Source organism: Clupea harengus, chromosome 18 (assembly GCF_900700415.2).
Source record: "Clupea harengus chromosome 18, Ch_v2.0.2, whole genome shotgun sequence".
Taxonomy (NCBI): Eukaryota; Metazoa; Chordata; class Actinopteri; order Clupeiformes; family Clupeidae; genus Clupea; species Clupea harengus.
In genome coordinates, this window is record NC_045169.1 from 5,792,665 (window position 1) to 5,813,889 (window position 21,225).

Consider the following 21,225-nt stretch of genomic DNA (forward strand, 5'->3'; position numbering starts at 1 on the left):
GTGTAAGAGAGAAAAAGAGAGAGAGAGAGAGTGTGTGTGTGTGTGTTGATGGAAATGTGTGGATGTATAAGATGGTGTAACAGGTGTTACATATCAAGTTACTCTCCCAGCTCATTAAACCTAAGATGCACTCAAAAAGACAGGAGGTAGGCCAGTAACTATGATGTGTGTGTGTGTGTGTGTGTGTGTGTGTGTGTGTGTGTGTGTGTGTTTAACAAAACAAAACAAACATAACTCAGTTGGTCTTACACGTGACGGACCTCTAGCCAGAGAATGGCCTTTTCCAGCATCGCCCGTCAGTCTTGCCACCCTAGTAGAGCCCACAAGGTTATATTCCTTTCGTTTCATTCGGTTCTGTTTGTTTTGGCTTTTTTGGTGTTTTTATCTGTTTTCCCATGACTCACTGGCTGGTGCCTCCAACTCCCGGTATCCCCGTGTGGTTTGTGGAAATGCAATGATGTGTGAGTCTCTTCTCCCAGTGTGGCCACAGGTGATTAGCTGCCCTTAAAACAAGAGAGAAAACGAATACAAAAACACACTTTCCGTGGAGCCAGGCTTTACCCACCTCCCTCTAGGCTGACCAGGCCTGAGAAAAAAGCATCCTTTCCGGAGTACCCCAACACCGTACTTATTAGTCCATACAGACGAACAACTTCTACTGCAGCAACTCTATCGATCCCTCACACAGTCTCTATACCATCGCCATTTTGTTTTCTTCAGCACAGGTTCCCTGTCATTGCAATTAAAGAGATAGCCTCACCCCTACTGAGGGTCCGTCAGCTGCACACGTAAGAACGCAACAGGCACCTGCAAAGGAAATAAACGATATATTTATACGTACTTGTGTGTCTAAACAGATATGTAACACAGGCCATACGTATGTGTTTTTGTGTATGTATTTGTTATTTGTGTGTGTGCGTGCGTGTGCGAGCGTGCCTGCGTGCCTGCGTGCGTGTGCGTGCCTGCGTAACTGTGTGCGTCTGCGTGCGTGCCTGCGCGTGTGTGTGTGTGCGTGTGTGTGTGCATGAACGCTCATGTTGCACATCTCCCATATGACAGCGCAGACAGTGTTTCCCTCGGGCAGAGACTGTATCTGGTAGCATGGGAGGCATCCTGGAGGCAGATCCACTCAGATAAGCTGCCCGACTCCTCCATGGCCCAGTGCCTGGTCTGATAACACACACAGACAGATCCTCTCACGTTCGAGGAAGAGGAGGAAAGTGGACATAAAAGAGTTGTGCAAACAGGCACCAGTGAACGTAGCGCATACAGACACACACACACACACACACACACACACACACACACACACACACACACACACACACACACACGATAGCTACACCATGATAATCACACACATGCATGCACACACGCACACATTTGTATACACACTCAAATGCAGTGAAAAAAGATGTTCACCCTGACGTGGGCAGAAGCAGACACACACACACACACACACACACACACACACACACACACATATGAACTGCTATTGTAATAGAGACACCTGTTCTCAAATAGACTCTGTCTTAAAAGGGCATAAGCGTTTTACAGGGTTCTTGATTCCATTACAAAAGGACCGTTTAAGTCCTACGCCTCTGTTCTAGTTCCTAGAACTGTTTTTGTGATCCCATCTCATTTCCATTTAAAAGCAAACGATCATAATAACAACAGGATAAAGAACAGGCATAAATGAATGAAATAGATGGATAAAAGGCAAACAAACAAACAGACACAAAGCGTGGGTTATTATATATTAGGGGTGGGGGAAAAAATCGATTTTTCGATTTCTCTCGATTCTCTCTAGAACGATTCTGTCTCGATTCAGAAAAGTTCATTATCGATTTTTTAAAAAAATAAAAAAATAGTAAAAAAAATTTTTTTTTTTTTTTTTTTTTTTTTTTTTTTTACACATTCATTTTGTGTTGAAATGCAAGCTGCATCGATTATTGCATTGTTCATAGAAAGTCATAATTGTGACAAGGACACACTTTTTCTCTAATAAAAAAATAGATCTGTTGATTTTCTTTAATTATCAAACACAAAGTAGGAAGTGATTTGAGACTCTGAGTAGCAAACTCAAATGTTTTAAAAATCGAGATGCATCGTTAATCGTTTTATCGGTTTAGAATTGATAATCGATAATCGGTTTAGAATCGAGAATCGGTTTAGAATCGAGAATCGGTTTAGAATCGAATCGTTGACCTCTGAATCGGAATCGAATCGAATCGTGAGGTGCCAAGAGATTCCCACCCCTATTATATATAGCTTTGAACTTTGATTTTTTTTTAGTAAAGGACAGTGGGGTAGCCTCTCTGGTTTTTGTTGCCTCTCTTCTTTAATGGCACGCTGACACACGCTTTGCTGCTGCTAGTTTCATCTCCTGCTCCTTCTCCTAGAATGGATTTGAGTTTTTCCTTCACTCGTTTCTTGTGTGACCTCCGGGCAAATACAGACTTTTGTCATAAACTCACAAAATGTCAACACTCGGTGGGGAAATGCATCTGTGTTTCAACCGCTCTTTGAGTTCAGTGAGGGCGCAGCCATTCATCCTCTCGGTTGATTTAGATGTGTTCTGAGGCTAAAGGCCAATGCATCAACATAGCTTAAGCGGTAAAATGAGGAAGTTTATATCGTTGTAGTTTCAGCATTCAGAATTTGATTTATAAATATGAAATGACATTCGTCCTCCTTACCCACAATCCTCCTATGTTAACACTCTCAGTAATCCCACTTTTTTTACTCGGACTGAAAACAGTCAATGCTCTGTGATTGCTGGTTATTGATATATTGATACATTTGCCACAAACAAATGTAACTGTATACTCAATGTCCATGTGGGTATAGTAACTATACCTATTCTCTTAAAAATGCACCTGGTTTGAATTAGTGAATGCCCAAGGCCTACCCAGGCACTGACCCCTCTTCACATCACCAGTATAGTCCCACTCACAGTCAGCCTAGGGACTGACAGTTGGAAGGACAAAAGGGATCCAAAAAATGGCAGGAAGGTTCATCAAAGTGTGGAACAAACAGACGTCAATAAATCCACATTTAACATTTAATGCAGATCATTTAGCTAATTGAATCTGGTAACATAGGCTAATGAGGTAACATTGCCACTATCTGCAAGGAAAATTATACTCAAGCTTTGTGCTAAGATTTATATAGATATATAATAGATGTTTCCCAGTGTTCTCCATGTATTAAACCTGGGTTAAATTCTTCTGTTATATTTTAATACTCAGTTTAGTCTTTATTAAGCTGAGATGAAGCTGCTATTAGCATACCGTACACACATCTCAGCCAGGGGTCTTGTTTGTGTGAGGAAAAAAAAGGAGATTATGTGGGCTAACACATAAAGGGCCCATCTCTTAGCCGTGAGCAGGCAAAACAAAAAAAGAGTGGTTTTGTTTTGAGGCCGGGGGGGGGGCCCATGAACCCCTCGCCTCCTCCATCGGCAGTGGGAGCACTCGAGTGCCTCGCGCCTCGTGCCTCGGAGCGCCGAGAGATCAAGAGTTTTAACGTGGAGAGACGACACTTTAATTAAACAAAAAAAATACCACTCGTGTGCGCGTTGCAGGGGTAGGGGGTAGGGGCTAGGGGGGGGCGCTAAGGCTAAACAGTTCCTGCTGAAATTAATGAACACACACCCACACACATAAACACATATACACACACACACACACACACACACATAAACACATATACACACACACATAAACACATATACACACACACACACACACATAAACACATATACACACACATACACACACACATAAACACATATACACATACGCACACACACACACACACACACACACACATACATACATGTACCCACACAAAAACATAAGTGCACCCCTCAGGCAGCAAATCGCCTCGAACGTCGACAAATTAATGAAGAGTGACTCCCAAATGTGAGAGGCATCTTTGAACTGCATCCGCTGTGACTAATGGCATTGCGCCGGCCTCTTTTGTGCTTTATCCCTCCTAAGAGAGCGCGCCACTAAAACCTTTTCCTGTCTCTTTCCTTCTCTCCCTCAGCCTCTCTCTCTATCTCTCTCTCTTTTGCTCTCTCTCTCTCTCTCTCTCTCGTGTAGGCTTTCGATATCCCCCTTTCTCCCTCTGCCTGTGCAATAATTAGCATATTTTACCAGTAATTTTGAGTGCATTAGCTTAGCGCGACATGCTAATAGCCTCCACGCTCTCTGCACTGCTGGAGGGGTGGGGAGGGGGTGGGGTAGAGAGCGGAGGGTTGGAGAGGTGACAGAAGGCACAGAAGCAGCAACGTGGCTTCAGAAGCGAGGCAAAGCACAGCCTCGCCGTTCCGCTTTCTCTGAAAGGAATGTATAAAAAAATAAGGGAATGTCTTTGGAAAGTCGTGAGAGCCTGGCAATTTGGGGCCTCTCGAGGAGGCTGTGACTTTGTGTTGGAGTGTCCTGTTGAGAGAGGAGAGGCTATCGAGAGGACATCTGTCAAACACCAGCAGACAGGAGCGCCATTAGGAAAGCCCTTCAGCAGCTTTGGAAAGTCCTTGAGTCGAGCAGGCACCCCACTTTTAAAATCAAGTGAATTGCGAAGAACTTCAGAAGTTTAGAAAAGGAAGAGGAAGCATTGAAACAAGTAACACTTTTGAAGCTTCCTCCAAGCCGCCCGCTACCTACATGGGAACCAAGAAGGCCAAGAGTTTAGCATTCAACCAGAAAATCATCACACACTTAACACCTCAACAAGAGGAACTGTCTTTCACAGAAGAGCAAACACTGTATTCATACAATCAAGGACAGACAAAATCAAGCCTAGCATGACTTTTAAGAAGTTTTAGCCAACAATGTTTATTACGATCTGTAGCAAACAAGAAAGACAAGACTAAACCGGAGCTGTTTGCCTTTACCGCCACGGGGCGTGCACGCACAAGTAATAGGTCCAAATCACAGGGGCACTTCGGTGCAGATGCATGAATCATTCGGCACATTAACCCAAAATATCGTGCCTAATGTCACGACAGGAGAAAAAAAGCACACAAACAAATATTTACCCTCGGAAAACTTATGAGCCCAAAAATCATTTACAGGCCCAGAGGCAACCCCCCCTAAACGGACGAAGGCCTATGAAAATGTATTATTAGTGTTGGAGACGAGATGAGCCCCCCTAAACGGACGAAGGCCTATGAAAATGTATTATTAGTGTTGGAGACGAGCCGAGCCCCCCTAAACGGACGAAGGCCTATGAAAATGTATTATTAGTGTTGGAGATGAGCCGAGCGCCCTGAAAAGCTGGCTGTCTGGAGTGGATCCTACTCACTTCGCATTCCATTGATATTTGAGCTTGTGTGCGGCAAAGAGACAAGACTCATATCCTTTAGTCAGGAGAGTAAGACATTCTGGTTGGTGTTTTCTTCTCTTGTCCTGCTTATTAACACTGCCTATCAAAGCACGACATGGTCGCTTAGCATTTTGTGTTGTGAGGCTGTTACTAATTTCATTTATGGTTTTATTCTCGTGTTGGCATCCTAACATGCTTCACATAACTTAATAAATGATATTTCATTCCATACAGTGAAATGATGTGACCTCTTTTGCAGCATCAACTCTCCTTAGTCCTGATAAAAAGTGCTTTATTGAGCTGGCTGTCTTAAGACATTATAGCTCTATCAACTGTGAATAGCATACAGTGGCCTGTCACTTGCATGCCTAACCAATCAGCAGCAATAAAATGATTTCTACATGAAGCCAAGCCATGCAAGACATGGAAAGAGATTTAAGTGTCATTGAACGCACAACACTGCCAGTCAGATCCCACGTACACACCCACAACACGCACACACGACACACGCTCGCTCTCCCCTACACACTTACATGCACACACACACACACAAACACACACACACACACACACACACACACACACACACATATGCACACACGCAGGCCTGCTCTCAAGTGGCTATACAATCATCGTCATGTCAAGCAACTCTCCCCTTCACGCCCGCCAGCCTACAGTAATCCAATCAGAGCGGCGGCTTCTCTGCGGGTCGGTGTTGACTCCTTCCCCCCGGTCTCGTGCAGGCTCACGTCGCGCCGCCATTCCCTTTCTTCCCCGGCGCCGAATCAAAAGGTCAGCGGTGTGGCGAGAGCGGGAGACTCCTCCGAACCATGACAAAGAGATCTGTGGCAGGAGGGGGGGCCGTCAAGCAAGGAACAGCTCGTGTGGACCAAAGGGAGCGGTGATCAGGCGATTGGTCAAGAGTTCCCTCCTCACCACGGACCTCCACTGTAATTTGCCAAGCTGCAGGAAACCTCCACGGTTGGAACACACACAAACAGAAATAATGGCTTCAGTCTTTAGATGTAGCGAGCGGGCTGGATGTTTTTTCTCTCTCCTTCTCTCTCTCCACTTCGCTTTGAAGCAGGTTGGATTTGTTTGTGAGGGGGACGCCAGAAGAGGGCCCCAAGGTCAATTTGACTCACGTGGTGAAAACGGAGGTGTGAAAAACGGGCTCGGATTGTTTGAGCAGTGCCAAAGGCCGTTTAGCTTCTCGCTAAACTGACTCTGAGAAGAAAACATGCAGGAACAGAGGAGGGTGCGCATTCAAATAGGCTCCCGAAGTCAGCCGATAATTAATGTTTCTGTGTGGGGGGTTTTTGTGTCAACCCCAAGCACTTGATTCTTATTGCATGTTTTTTTTTTTTTGTCCTCCAGTTATAAACTAACTTCAGCGTCTCGCTCATGTGTGTAATGGCAAAGGCAATTAATCAGTGTGTGTTTTACCGAATGACATTTCTGTGGCATAACAGTGGCTTAAATCACCACGGAAATGTACTTATTTCTCTCCGATGCTTTAGTTTGTTTGATCTTTGTTTGAACCTCGTTTGGCCGTATTGGCTCCATACGGGGAGCCACTCGGAGCTGAGGAGTCAAACATCTGCTGAGCATATTGAGTGGCTGCCACTATCAGAGACGAGGCACTCTGCCTCAGTGACTGATGGGAATTCTCTGGTTCTGCTGGGGGGCTTCGGAGACACAGAAGATGGCACGTTCGTCAGGCATGCATTATTAATGCCAGCCGGCTGAACGCTCTGTTGCCTTTCGGTCGCCCCCCCGGTCGGGAACATTTTCGCGTGACATGGGCCTCTGAGCTGGAGGGTGCAGCCTCGACACTCAACTCCTGGACCTGTGATGAATCATTCCAGTGGGCCTGATTCCCGTCTTGAATACACAAGCACACGAATACGCATGCAACTTTTATGCCGAGTTCATTAGGTATGCTAATGCTAATGCTACGGGAGGGGGGGGGGGTTGTGAAAGGATTACAGGCCCCGGGTCAGCCTAACACGGTTGGGGACTTGCGAAGAAATTGTACTATTAAATGCCAACCATTAGAAAGGCTACGTCCGTAGCACATTAAAGTGTGCTGATCCATGGACGCAGGCATTTTTGTGTTTATAAATGCTTCCTTTTTGATACATTGTTTATGTTAAGTAAGTAATATCCCTCATAAAACCTTTTTAAGGCAATGGCATTAAACAGAATGTAAGCCACAGATGTTTGTTGATTAACAATGTAGAGCGCTGAAGTCGAGATTTGCATATGAAAGACCCCCTCCAGTGAAAATCAAGTGTTTAACCTTGTTAACATGTCCATATGGTGTTTTATATGATACATGACATATCATGAGCGAAATAAGCAGTCAAACACCATGGCTGAGTATTTCCACATCAGTGTACCAATAAGACAGCCTGGGTTTCATACGTCACATACCTAAGGAATCAATCCCATCAGCTTGCGAGGTGGAAGATGTCATTACATAACTACACTACATATCATTAGCATATGGCTACGTCGAAACGAGAACTATCAGAGAAGAAGCCAAGTGTGGCTAATTTACATATGTATAGCTTCGTGAATACTAAATGAGATACATCCAAGCCATTTTAAGGTTATGAAGGGCTTTTTTCCGAAAATTAATTCTTAATATGTGATTTTTTTTCAGGAGCAGAGATGAGTTTTTTTGGGGGTTAAATCAATGCCAGGAGAGGAACTTTAAGGTCATGTTGTGTTGTGTTCCTATGACAGGTACTGAAGAACTTGCCCCGTATTGAGGGACGTCCGGGCGCCTCCCTCCCCCCTCTGGACTTTGAGGCTCTGGAGGCCAAATTGAAGGCCACGTGGGGTGATGAAATCACACCGGAGGATGTGATGTCAGCGGCGATGTACCCGAAGGTCTTCCAAGAGTACAAGGAGTTCCTGGCCAAATACGGCCCTGTGGAGTGCCTCAACACACGCCTCTTCCTGGACGGGCCCAAAATCGCTGAAGAGATACAGGTGAACACAGCACTTCCTCCTTCTCTCTCTCTCTCTCTCTCTCTCTCTCTTTGCTGTCTTTCTCTGCCTCTTTGTTTCTCTTTCATCAGTATTCATTTCTGTCCCTTTCCTTGCCTGCCTTCTCACTCCTTCCTCCATGTTCACTCCTTTCCACCTCTGCTTTCTCTTTTTCTCTTTTCTTTTTAGGTTTTTTGTTCCACTCCCCATGCTCAGGTTCTTTTCTGCTTTTCCGCCCCCTTCATTTAGCTTCTGTTCTCTCAAAGCCCACTCCTGCAGAGAAATACATATTCTAAACCTATTCAGCCCTCTGTAATTTACAGCTGCCTGGGATGTGACCTTATAGTCCTTTTCAGCTGAAGACCTGCTGTTCTCCTTCAGATACCCTCTCTATTCACATCACTGCCTGGAGTGCTTCAAAATTGCGCTTTGCCGATTGCCTCCACTAACTTTAGCATAGCGTTAGCATAACTATCTGCTACTGCCATGCCGTGGTACTCATGAGTTTAATGAGTATGGCCTTAAGCAGAGAGCAGGAACTACCAGAGCTTCAGCTATTGTGGATGAGGGGTTGCCAAATTAGCATAGCATGCCGTGGCCGCGCGGTGAAAAGCGCTAGCGAGAGCGGGCACCGCTAAGTGCAGGCGCCTAAGTTGTTATGGCATGTCCAACCCACCTGGGCGATAGCTGGCAGGCACCAACATGCTCCGCCGTTCCTGCAGAGCTTCTCCTCGGGCGCAGCGGGGCAGGGGTGGCATAACTGATGAGTGCCATTAAGGTGATCGGCAGAAACTAGCGGGAGTCAGCAAGCGCTCAAAAAAGCTCAGCAGGAAGCCCCGGAAGCACTGTGGCGAAAGCCTCTCGACTCCTTGAATCAACCCCCCCTCGTGCGTTGTAGTATTTCTCCCTACCTATTCTCGTGACTCACTGTCACTCATGTTTTTTTTTCCCCCTTCTTTTGAATGCTGTTCTTGGACTAGAGTTATTTTTTTTCTAGTGCTCTCAGTGGACAGCTGGCCGAAAATAAGACGTTAGCTTCGACTTCGATTAGCGCAGATTAGCAAGCGCTATAAAAAGGGTCTGGTGACGCACGTGGCAGCGATGACTGACTGACTGACTGGCTGCACAGTCACTAAAATAACCGCACCAGCTCCCCCGTCACATGGCAGCCATTACATGGTCCGGGAGGCAGCCGAAGGGGCCCCCAGAATGAGTTTGTCACATGCACACAAGTCCGACTCTCCATCTCCATCGTTTCTCTCCGTCTGCGCTCGTTCCTCTTGATGTGCATGCTGTTCAAGCGTGAGCATGCAGGCCAACACTTGTCTTTCTTTCTTTATTTCTTTATTTCTTTATTTCTTTCTTTCTTTCTTTCTCTCTCGTTCCCCTTGTCAACCACTGGAGGCGTATAATCTCCCTCGCTCGTGCACTGGCCCCCGTCTACCTTCTGCTCATCTCTCTTTTTCCTCCCCTTCCTTCCGTCCATTGTGTGACGAGCCCTCTTTTCTTTACTGTTCTTATCTTGGTTCAGATTCACGTCACTCTGAAGGCCTTCTTTTGAAGCCTTCACTACAAAGAGTTCATAATGGCTCAATATAAAGAATACATATAACACAGCTACACACAAAAGCCTCTCTAGGGAGAGATATGCAAGGCCTCGTGGCTAGTTTAGTCTAGTGAGTACTCAAGGATACATTTAAAGGTACTAGACAACTGCACGTTTTCATTTAAGAGTCTGCTCACTTCTTCCTCGTTCTTCTTCTCAGGTGGAGCTGGAGAGAGGCAAGACCCTTCACATCAAAGCCCTCGCGCTGGGCGACCTCAACAAGGTCGGTCAGAGGGGAGTGTTCTTCGAGCTCAACGGTCAACTCCGCACCGTCCTGGTCAAGGACACCCAGGCCATGAAGGTAAGCGTGGTCATCCGAGTCGCCGAAACTTAGCCACGGTCTTCTGGTTGGACTTTTCTTAAACTTCCCTTAGAGAGTTTAGTCTCTCTAAACATGCAGAGGGTTTTAATTCTAAATGTGGCGTTGTGTAACCTGTGGGCCATGCCAATCCATTACCACAAGATAATTTAAAAAGGAGAATTAAGCATTCACAACCGTAGGCTTTTCCTGTTTTGGACAGCAAATTAATCCGACGTCTCACCCCCTGTTCATACCCTTCATTTGTACCTTAAGTTGCCACGCTGAATATAAAATAGAAGTACACTGGTGAGAAACTGCTGTTTTCTCCAGACAAATGCACCTTAGACGTGTCAAAGTGCTCGCCCTGTACTTTTAAAGCCCCCGAACACAGGAACATCAGACCACAAAAAACTTTCCTATGAAAAAGACTTGAAAAAAAGATGTCTATATTATAGGACTGGAAAGGTTTTAAACAACCCACCCACAAAAAGCTCTGTTTCTTAAGAGCCGTAAAATTGAGTCATTTTCCCGTAATCTGGATGAGATAATGCCAGATAATGCTGGGAGTTTGCTTTTGTCGTGATCGCAAAAGAACTAGGCAGTTCCTTTCGGTACACATAAGCCTCCGTCTGAAAGCTTGTCATTGCCCTTCTCAGGGGCCACAGTGTCTGATGTTTCCCTTACACTGATCTACACCGAGAGACAGAGAGAGAGAGAGAGAGACAGAGAGAGAGAGAGAGAGAGAGAGAGACAGAGAGAGAGAGAGAGAGGGAGAGAGGATTTTACCAGTGACCAAATCCCACGTCTGGCCCTTCAGACTTTTCTATGATTTGCTCCAGCTCAAATTCAGATGAATATACTTTCCGATGATCGTGCTTGTAAATTATGTATGTGAATCATCCCACTTCGTGATCATTTCTGATTGCGTTCTCTAGATTTATTTTTAGATAGTGAGTGTTAATGCAGTATTAATAATCCTGTTAAGATTATAAATATTTCACACTATAACGCCTATTCTGATGTCTTGTTTTTCAAGTTAATGGTTATGAAGAATAAGCCAGATCATCCTCATCTGAATTACGTCAGTCATTTAGAGTGACTCAGCCCTATGCAATCGGCTGCTCTCAAGCAGTATATTAGGGTGAGCAGCCACCTAAAAACAAGCACTTATAACCATTACTAGCAAATATATCCCAGTCAGGAAGTATAGCCAGCAGAAATTAATCAATCAATCAATCAATCAATCAGATAAAAGATGAATGAAGTATGCACAGATAGTAACAAAGACGACTCCGGGAACCAATCAAAGTACAGAACAGACAGTGTCAGGTTGTTCACTTTGTGTCTGTCCCCTTCTAAAAACCAGAAGAGGCCTTTTGACATCACCCAGGGACAGGGGAGTGCCTGTGGCGGCGATAAGACAGCTGGAAAGAGCATTACCTCATTATCCTTATAGAGGGGGGATTATTTATGCCAGGAGGCTATTTTCTGGGAAATAAGAAAGCTCTTCACATTTGATAAAAACAGGCAGAAAACAGAAAAGCAGCAGCGTTTGGGATTGGTCACTTATATCACTCTTCCGTCTCCCTTAATCCACACACACGTAAACACACACACACACACACACACACACACATACACACACACACATGAATTCACACATACACACTCACACCATCTTACTCTCTCGCTCCCCCTCAGGAGTTGCACTTCCACCCCAAGGCCCTGAAGGACGTGCGGGGGCAGGTGGGGGCGCCCATGCCGGGTAAGGTGGTGGAGATCAAGGTGAAGGAGGGCCAGAAGGTGGAGAAGGGCCAGCCCCTGTGTGTGCTCAGCGCCATGAAGATGGAGACGGTGGTCAACTCGCCCGTGGCCGGCACCGTGGCCAAGGTGTACGTGAGCGTCGCGTCCGACAGCACCCTGGAGGGCGACGACCTCATTCTGGAGATCAACGAGAACTAGGACGGACAATTGAATGACGGTGCAACGTTGTTGTACCTAAAGAAGGGAATGGAATGAAGCGAAATAAACGGAATACAGATGTGTACTTACTAGGCTTACTTTGAGATCGATATGAATTGAGAACTGAGATTTGACCTTGGACGGAAGGCTTGTGCAGCTTGCTTTGTTTGAGGTTGTTTGTTTGATTTTTGTTCCTGGGCAACACCACAGGGGCACTGCCCAGACTAGGGGTTAAATATATATATATATATACACCTGAAGGGGTATTTGACAGCTCAAGGTAAGTTCTCTCGAGAGTCCTGCATAGGAAATAATAGCATCATTCTATTCGAGTATTTCTACAGTAGTTCCGTACAGTATTTCAGCATTAACCACAAAGACCAGACCAAAACGGAGATGGATTTTTAAAAAGAAACCGAGCTGTTTCAGGCATGCTTTGTTAGATACTAAAATGGTGCAATTGTCCCTCTTCAGCTTCTGTGAAGGTGGGGTTTGATAGAGTGCCATCAGCAGGCATTTTGTGCCGTTCTTGAATGGAAGTCTAGTAAATATGTATCTGTTGCCTCCGTCCCGTTCCCGTCACGCTCAGAAGGACATGATGTCTCTGCATTCGAATAAGAAGCGGAATAAGCAGGAAGAATTTATATTTTTCATATTAGTTTTAGTTTATTAGTTTATGTTTTCTAGCTTTTGGAATAAATTCGTTGATTTCTCTAATTTGGCTGCAATTAGCTGGGCTAATGTGGGCCTCGGAGGACTGAAGCTTCTATTTTTTGTGCTGTTGACATGGATCTAATTAGATGGATCTCATTCATGATGTGTTTGTTGTGTGTGTGTTCTCGTGTGTAGGTATGCATGTAATGGACTCAACTGCCAAATGTCCTCTGTTCAACTTTAATTAGCATTCACATTACCGGCGCGCGTGCGTGTGTGTGTGTGTGTGTCTGTGTGTCTGTCTATCTGTGTGTGTGTGTATCTGTGTGTATGTGTGTGTGTGTGTGTGTGTGTGCACAACAGCATGGCTCGCCGCAAACTTTTCCTTTTCTGAAAAAGCACCAGTCTCATTTCAGTGTCTCCTTACTGGAGCGTAAAAGGCATTTTAAAGGTCTGAAATATTAATGCTAGCTTCTGTAGCTGGTGTTCGGCCCAGCTACAGACGGGGAGCAGCCATGTTGTCATGGTAACATTGTCTCTGGCACTCAACAGAGCCAGCCACATTGTGTAATTATAATTATATTATAGCCCCCAATTGTGGAGTATTGTGTATTTTTTTACAGACTCCAGCCCTCTCGTAAGGGTGCTACTTGAAAATTCACTCTGGGAATGTTCGTGGCCACGTTACATTGTCCCCGTGATTAATGAAAATAAATGGGGTGTCAACACGCACACACACATAAGAAATGAATCTCCAGGCCTTATTAATCACAAATGTTTAGGATGCTCACGTCGCCTCCCTCCCCACCTTTGTTTCTTTGTTCATTCTTTTTGGTGTGTGTCCTACTCTCGTCCACTGCCCAACCACCTCTCATCAAACACACACCTTGGACTGTTCCTCTCTGTGTCACAATTTGAGTAGCTCCACACATGTGCGCTTCTTAAACCAGAGTCTGACCGGAGGTGGAGGGGGGGGGGGGGGGTGTCCACACAGACTCAACATATGGAGACTGTGGAAACACCTGACCTGACCTGACCCAGGGTCAGTCTCTGTGCCTATAGAGGTCCACACCACAGCACATCTCAATCATAGTGAGCTGATCTTTGGAGCGCTGCGGCTCCTCTGATGTGGGGAGGCTGATGCAGGAGACGCAGCGTGGAGAAGTCATTATGGGGGCGCAGGAAAGAGACACAGAGAGAGAGAGAGAGAGAGAGAGTTTGTTTTTTTCCGAGGTGGCGGTGTTGACTTGACCTGACAGAAAAGGAGGGTAGAGGGAAGAGAGAATGCGTGTGTGTGTGTGTGTGTGTGTGTGTGTGTGTGTGTGTGTGTGTGTGTGTGTGTGTGTGTGGAGAGAGAGAGAGGAGTAGGGGTGGGAGGGGTGAGGGTTGTTGTCACTATTCTGAGATAGTCCCCAAAGCAGACAGACAGAGTGTGTATACGCAATCGTTTTTATTTTTGGTTCCTTTCAGAATGTGTGATTTAGCAGGTTTTTTTTCTTTTTCTTATTCTTCTTTTTGTCCCCCACAGCGTTTCATTTCAGCCACAGATGTCCTGGATTTTCACCCGGGGTCCTTTGAATTAAACAGAAGAGAGATAAAGAAAAGAACGCCTCTGAGATAGTAAAACTGGATCACTTAAAAGAGCTTCGACTGTGGCTGTGGAGAAAGTGCTCTGGAGACCATTTTGTGCAAATTGAATGTTTCTCCAACCACCCCACCCCACCCCACCCCCGTTTGTCTTGCCACGGCGCACACCAGCTCAAGTTCGGGGCTGCTGGCCACGGGCCGGGGTCAATGGCGCGGGCCGATGCTAGGAGTGTTCTCAGGCCCGTTAAGAGTCGGATAAATCTGAGACGCGACTAAAAGCGGAAAGAGGTGGCAGGAGGCACTCAAACACTTAGCTTCAATCTTTCTTATTTATTTTGAGTTTCTGGTGTGTTGTGGTGGCGGTGGTGGTTGTGGTGGTGGGGGCTAGTTGGAGAAAACCATCCTCAATTGGTGCAATTTCAGTGAGTGGCTTTTCATTAAATCTCAGCAGGCCCAAGCGAGGGTTTTTCGAAATGAGCTTATGATCATTGCCCTCCCTGCTGGTTGAGTGTGGAGTGGTGTCGGGGGTGGGGGTGGGGGGGTCCATTTAGATGTGAGGATTTGTGTGTGTGTGTGTGTGTGTGTGTGTGTGTGTGTGTGTGACTGTGGTCTTTCTTCACTACACATATTCTTAGAACATCTGCGTAGTACAATGCATCATTTTTAGCTGTGTGTGTGGCACGTAAGGTTTGAGTGTGTGCATGTGTGTGTGTGTGTCTGTGTGTGTGTTTGTGTGTGTGTCTGTATCTGGTGTGCATGTGTCACAAAATAGCCAAAACCTTCCATCCCAGCGTGTAGACATCCTCCGTTTCCAGGGCAACAGGAGACGAATGAGGAATCTTGTAAAGGACAAGCGTTCTCTGAAGCGTTGAAGTTAAACATAGAATGCCTGTTGTAATTGATGGGAAGCAGCAAACAGGTCAGGACAATACCGCAGTGTGTGTGGGTGTGTGTGTTTGTGTGGGTGTGTGTGATGAGAGATAGAACACGTGCACATCTACAAAAAAAGCCTATGCTGGAATGAAAGAGTGTTTTCTTAAATCAAAAGAGACAAACTTCTGGCAGACCTGCTTTAAGCTCTTAATAGACTTTTACTCCGTGATCTCAGTGAAACACAACAGCTATATGTGTGTGTGTGTGTGTGTGTGTGTGTGTGTGTGTGTGTGTGTGTGTGTGTGTGTGTGTGTGCCTGTGTGTGTGAGTGAGTGTGTGTGTGTGTGCGTGCGCAGCAGTTTAATGTAAAATAGCATTACAAGCACAGAGTTCTTCCGTAAGCTCAGAGCTTTTGAAACAGCATATACCAACTAATCTCAAATGCAGCTTTGAACTTATCAAGCACATAACAACGCAGAACCTTTGCACCTCGTTTACCTCTGGAAGCGTCAAGCCCCTTGATGTGGAACTACAGGGTACTCCTCGACGAGCCCCTATCTCACACTAACACTCCATGCGCTGTTCTCCAGGTCTGTGTTCCCCTGTAAAATCCCCAACAAATAGTTTAGAGATATTCTTTTTTTTTGGTAATAATGTGCTCCATCATTGTAAGTCAAGGATTGGTTTGTCCTTGAAGTGTATAAGAAATTGTGTTTGGAGTTGGATTTTGAATAAATGTGTGCTTAATAGCTTTTAATTTTGAATTTTGAATATTTTGAATATGTGCTTAATGCCTAAGATTTAGTGAAGAAGTAATGGGTATTTTCTCAAAACTCTAAACTTCTTGATTTGAATGAAGGTCAGATTGGTTGGGAAAAATGTTTTAACTCGGGTTACTGCTAGAGAGTATCCCTAATTGTGTATTAGTATATTCTTCCATATGTGAATGTGTATGCTTTTCCTCTTTTGTAATTATTTTTTGGGGGTTTTGTTTGTAGTTATTTTTTTGTTTGGGATTCATTAACTCCCGTATCGATCATGTGTTGACGCACAGGCAGGGAACTGAATATTCCAAATGAATGCAAATAAATGAAATTAACATAATACTTTTTTCTTGACCATTCATTTTTTTATAGCCTAGGGGGTTATCCTATGGGGTATTTGTGCACACAAATATGGTCGCAGTGTGGTACCGATATCATTTTAATGCATCTGCACTGGCACATGTGTGTGTGTGTGGTGCACATGTGTGAGTGTGTGTGTGCGCATGTGTGTGTGAGTGTGTGTGTGTGAGAGTGTGTGTGTGTGTGAGTGTGTGTGTGTGTGTGAGAGTGTGTGAGTGTGTGTGTGTGTGTGAGTGTGAGTGTGTGCATGTGTATCTCTGAGAGTGAGTGTGTGTGAGTGTGTGTGTGTGTGTGTGTGTGTGTGTGTGTGTGTGTGTGTGTGTGTGTGTGTGTTTACGCCACTGGTTCCACAGAGCCATTGGAGCGCACAGACTTGCCTTCAGTCAGATGGCTGGGGCACGGGTCTCATTGACCCCATTGACCTGTGCCACAAACACAGCATTCCACACCCTTTAGGGGTTAATGAATTGACCTTGTTAGCAAAAACATGCCTGTGCACTCCCTCTCGCTCTCTTCTTCTCTCTCTCTCTCCTCTCCTCTCTCTCTCTCTCTCTCTCTCTCTCTCTCTCTCTTTCTCTCTCTCTCTCTCTCACACACACACACACACCCTCCCTACGGCTTTCTATTTGCAATATCAAATAAGCAGTTAAGATGAATGTATATATCTACACTCAAGGGCTATGTTGCAATAAGGTTGCGAAGAAATGTTTTTGACCAGTAGAAAGCAGAAACATAACACACATACATACTTAAATTGTGACTATGTGTAACAATCTGATTATATATATGAGTGTGAGTGTGTGTGTGTGTGTGTTGTGGTTCGTGCACAGATAACTATACAAGAAACAAAACAAACAAGGTGGTCCTGATTGCATCATTTTCTGTTAATGAATCACGGTTAATTACTTTTATATTTTGTTAAAATATTTGTTCCCATTTTATTGGCTAACCCATTTTTATCCACAAACAATCTGCAAACATTCTGTTGACCGTGAGAAATACAAGTAGGCTTACACCAGCGTCAGGGTAAAGATGTGTTCATGAGTTTTAAATGTCCCCTGGAGAGAACCTTCAGGCTGCTACAGACAGAACACTATGGCCTCAAAGAACCTTCAGGCTGTTACAGACAGAACACTATGGCCTCAAAGAACCTTCAGGCTGCTACAGACAGAACACTATGGCCTCAAAGAACCTTCAGGCTGCTACAGACAGAACACTATGGCCTCAAAGAACCTTCAGGCTGTTACAGAGAACACTATGGCCTCAAAGAACCTTCAGGCTGCTACAGACAGAACACTATGGCCTCAAAGAACCTTCAGGCTGTTACAGACAGAACACTATGGCCTCAAAGAACCTTCAGGCTGCTACAGACAGAACACTATGGCCTCAAAGAACCTTCAGGCTGCTACAGACAGAACACTATGGCCTCAAAGAACCTTCAGGCTGTTACAGACAGAACACTATGGCCTCAAAGAACCTTCAGGCTGCTACAGACAGAACACTATGGCCTCAAAGAACCTTTGTTTTCCAACGCTTTCTGGCCTAGATAGGGGGCTATAGCTAACAATGTTGTGTCCCTTTTACCAGAGCAGAAATAACAAAACGTGGTCACTTGTTTGACCTGACTGAAAGACACTGGAGGTCAGTGTGTGACCTTGTGCGTGACCTTGTATCCTCTCTGGGCTGTAGGTCTGAAAGAATGATACGGGACCTACTGAGGAGCCTTTTCTAGGTAGTCTGACATGCCTTGATGTTTTTATATATTTCCCCTAAGTAAAAACATTGAGGCAAAAGTGGCATTTATGATTATATTCTAGAAGACCTCAGCAATAATAACATGAGTAAAAGGAATGTAGTAAAAATGTTTTATATTTAAATCAGTAAATCGGTAGGGGGCGTGGACCCCAAAGGGTTCAAGGTAAAGGCTTCGTTAATTGTCTTATTGATGGTGGTCCAGTTGATGTCCCATTTCCAGAGGTACTTGTTACCCCGAAAAGTCTTGTATATGATAACACGGAGAGGCTGCTCTCCTTTTAAGGGGATTCAGAAATGTGTGGAACAGTTGGTAAGAAAGTTCTGTACAATGTTGTTGTCAACTTGCAATGCATTTTTGCATTGTGCATTTGAACATACTCAAGACCTGGCCTGACCTGACACAAAATGGAGGACTAATTCTCCTAACAGCCAGAATAATTCACCTTCGTGGATGGTGTTGAAGAAGAGTACTATGATGTTTCTGATGTTTCTCCCATGCAGGCTTTGTATTGTACCAGACACCGTTTGTCACTGTTTCTGCGACTGCTTAAAAGCAGAAGTTTTAACTTCTGGGTGCAGAGTTTTGCAGACTCGGGTTCACTTTTTCACAGGAATTGTTTATTATTGGAGTCAAGCACTGCCGAGATAAGAAGAAGCTGTGTACTTGTTTGAACATTTTGATTGGACAGGGAAAACTGGCAAAGCGATAGATTGGAGGAGAAGGACTAACATATAAACAGAGTGGACATGTCCAATGTGTTAGTGTCAAAGCTCTGAATTGAATCTGCTTTGTTTGATGTTACTGATAACATTACACTTCTTCTCATGTCAGTGGTGCATAAACAGGGGTCTTATTTTGGTAGCTGATGATGGCAACTTGATATTTCATTTGTGTGTTCTCAAACCATTGCAACGCCCCGGCTCTTAGGCGCGTTACAAGAAAGCAGGAAAACAAAACAGCAGAGTTTCTCGATACAATCATTTAATTCACAAAGTTCTCAATAACGCTACAACAGTGTGTTCTCTTGCTCTCCCGATTCAGGAAGTGCAGGGTTCTTTATAGCACACGGACACGCCCCCCAGGTGGTTTATTATGGGCGCCTGGAAGACAAAGTGAACAGCCACGCACACACGCACGCACTCAAATCACACACATATACGCATTCACACACGCATACACACAGACAAAATGGGACGAGCTGACGAGCCCAAAGGGGTTCGTCACACTATGCTGTTGGTGTAGTTGAGGTGTGGGGCTACATATCCATATGTATAAATAAAGGGGGTTTGAAAGTCAGTGTCTTTCTCTCTCTCTCACTCTCTCTCCTCACTTCAGAGGAGAGTCTGTCGTGTGGCTCTTTGCTCCACATTTGCACTGGTCAACAAACACATTAGTGGGCCTCTCCTCTTCTGCGTTTGAAGTCATATCAGAGGAACCAAGACAGAGAGGCTTCCTCCTCCTCCTCCTCCTCCTCCTCCTCTTCTGCTCCTCTTCCCTCTCTGCTGCCTTGTGTTAAGTGGCTGCTACTCCACTCTCTCTCTGATGGGTTGTTGAGCTCCCCCACTTTCATTCAAAAGGCGTGACATGACATGACCGTGTTTAGAGGATCGCCTTCTCTGGGGCGCCATAGCTGTGGAGGGGTGGTATGCTCTAGACAGCGCCTCTGAAGTACAGGAAATGTACTTCTCTACTGACAGAAGATCAGTGAAACATTTTTTCAAATTGAAATTCACAGTCGCTTTATGAGCATGTTTAGATACAGTGTTGCCAAAACACAAAGAGCAATAAAACAACACACTTATTGTAATGCCAAAGTAAGGAACATAATAGTTTAAAAGCTAAATATACAATAATGTAAAAGGGATTATATCCAAAATGGAGGCAGACTTTTGTTTCAAACATGGAGATGGTCACACTTATTTCCACCATTTTGAGAGAGAGACCACTCTGATCCTCAACTGACTTGGGAAGACTACCAAGATTACCAAGATTATTTATCGGAGTCCACTAACTGATGAGATTCTAAAGCTCTGAACTTAGCCATTTTTATATACTAACGATGCAAAGAGAGGGCACTAGTGGAGCTATATGAATTTTAAACAGTTCATTAACATAAACCGAGAAGCTTAATTGTTACAGTTACATAAAAGTGGACTGAATATAGAATAACCCAATTACATGACATCAAATGAGAAAGGAAGACGTGGTGGATCAGGCAAACTACAGAGAGGAGATGGCAGAGGGGCAAAGGAGGGCGGGCGGGCGGGGGGCAAACAGAGAGGGAGAACTTTGCCCCAGGAAAGGGCTTAAACCTCAGCAGGACTCTGTCATTTGTTCTATTTGCAGCGAAAACCCAGACATTAAAAACATTAAACTCCAATTTGCTGAAACATCAGTCTTGTGGCCGGTGGGATAGGAAGTCAGGGGTTGCTGAGATGTCAAAAAACACAAGACAGTTTTTTCCCCCCCAGATTGATCACATTCTGAGGGAGAGAACTGAAGATGAAGATTCCCCCTCACGCTGCAATCAGACAGTAGACTTGTGTGGCCTCTCATAACTGCTGGTTGAATGTGAAGTGAAACGTTGTGTTTGTTTTGTCAGCACCGTGCTGATGATGACCCGCTGTGATGTTAATCACTCTTCTATTGTTTACAGGATCTATGTTTGCACCTTTTTCAAAAGCCATTCTGAAAAAAAAGTGAAAACGTCAAAAATCTTTCGAATCCACACAAATACAAATAATATGGTGTACAAACGTACCGAATGAGAGCTTTCTACTGCACTGTATCATAGAGAAGGGTGTTAGATGTGAGGGGGGGGGGGGGGGGCGCTCCTCTAATCAGAGCCGTGGGAGGGGACCGGAGGAGAAGAAGCCAGGGGGGTTAGGGTTAGGTAAGAGAAGGAAAGAAACAGAAGAAGGAAGATCAGAGAGTCAGTTTCACCTTCAAGGCTACCCCTGCCTGTGTGCATACTTTTCATTCATCCTCAGAATCTGTTCTTCTTTTGTTCGTCTTTCATAGCTTGGCCCTC

The 21,225-nt window shown here is 44.9% G+C and overlaps 1 protein-coding gene across 1 annotated transcript in view; it reads left to right on the top strand.

The window, feature by feature from the left end:
• The window catches only part of LOC116224736 (pyruvate carboxylase, mitochondrial-like), a 56,002-nt gene extending 39,584 nt beyond the window's left edge, over positions 1-16,418 (top strand). Inside the window, exons 7-9 of the mRNA XM_031585511.2 lie at positions 8,086-8,334; positions 10,098-10,238; positions 11,940-16,418. Of these exons, the coding sequence (XP_031441371.2) occupies positions 8,086-8,334; positions 10,098-10,238; positions 11,940-12,200 (651 nt within the window). The 3' untranslated portion in view covers positions 12,201-16,418. The remainder of the gene's footprint in view (positions 1-8,085; positions 8,335-10,097; positions 10,239-11,939) is intronic.
• The last annotated feature ends 4,807 nt before the right edge of the window (positions 16,419-21,225 follow it).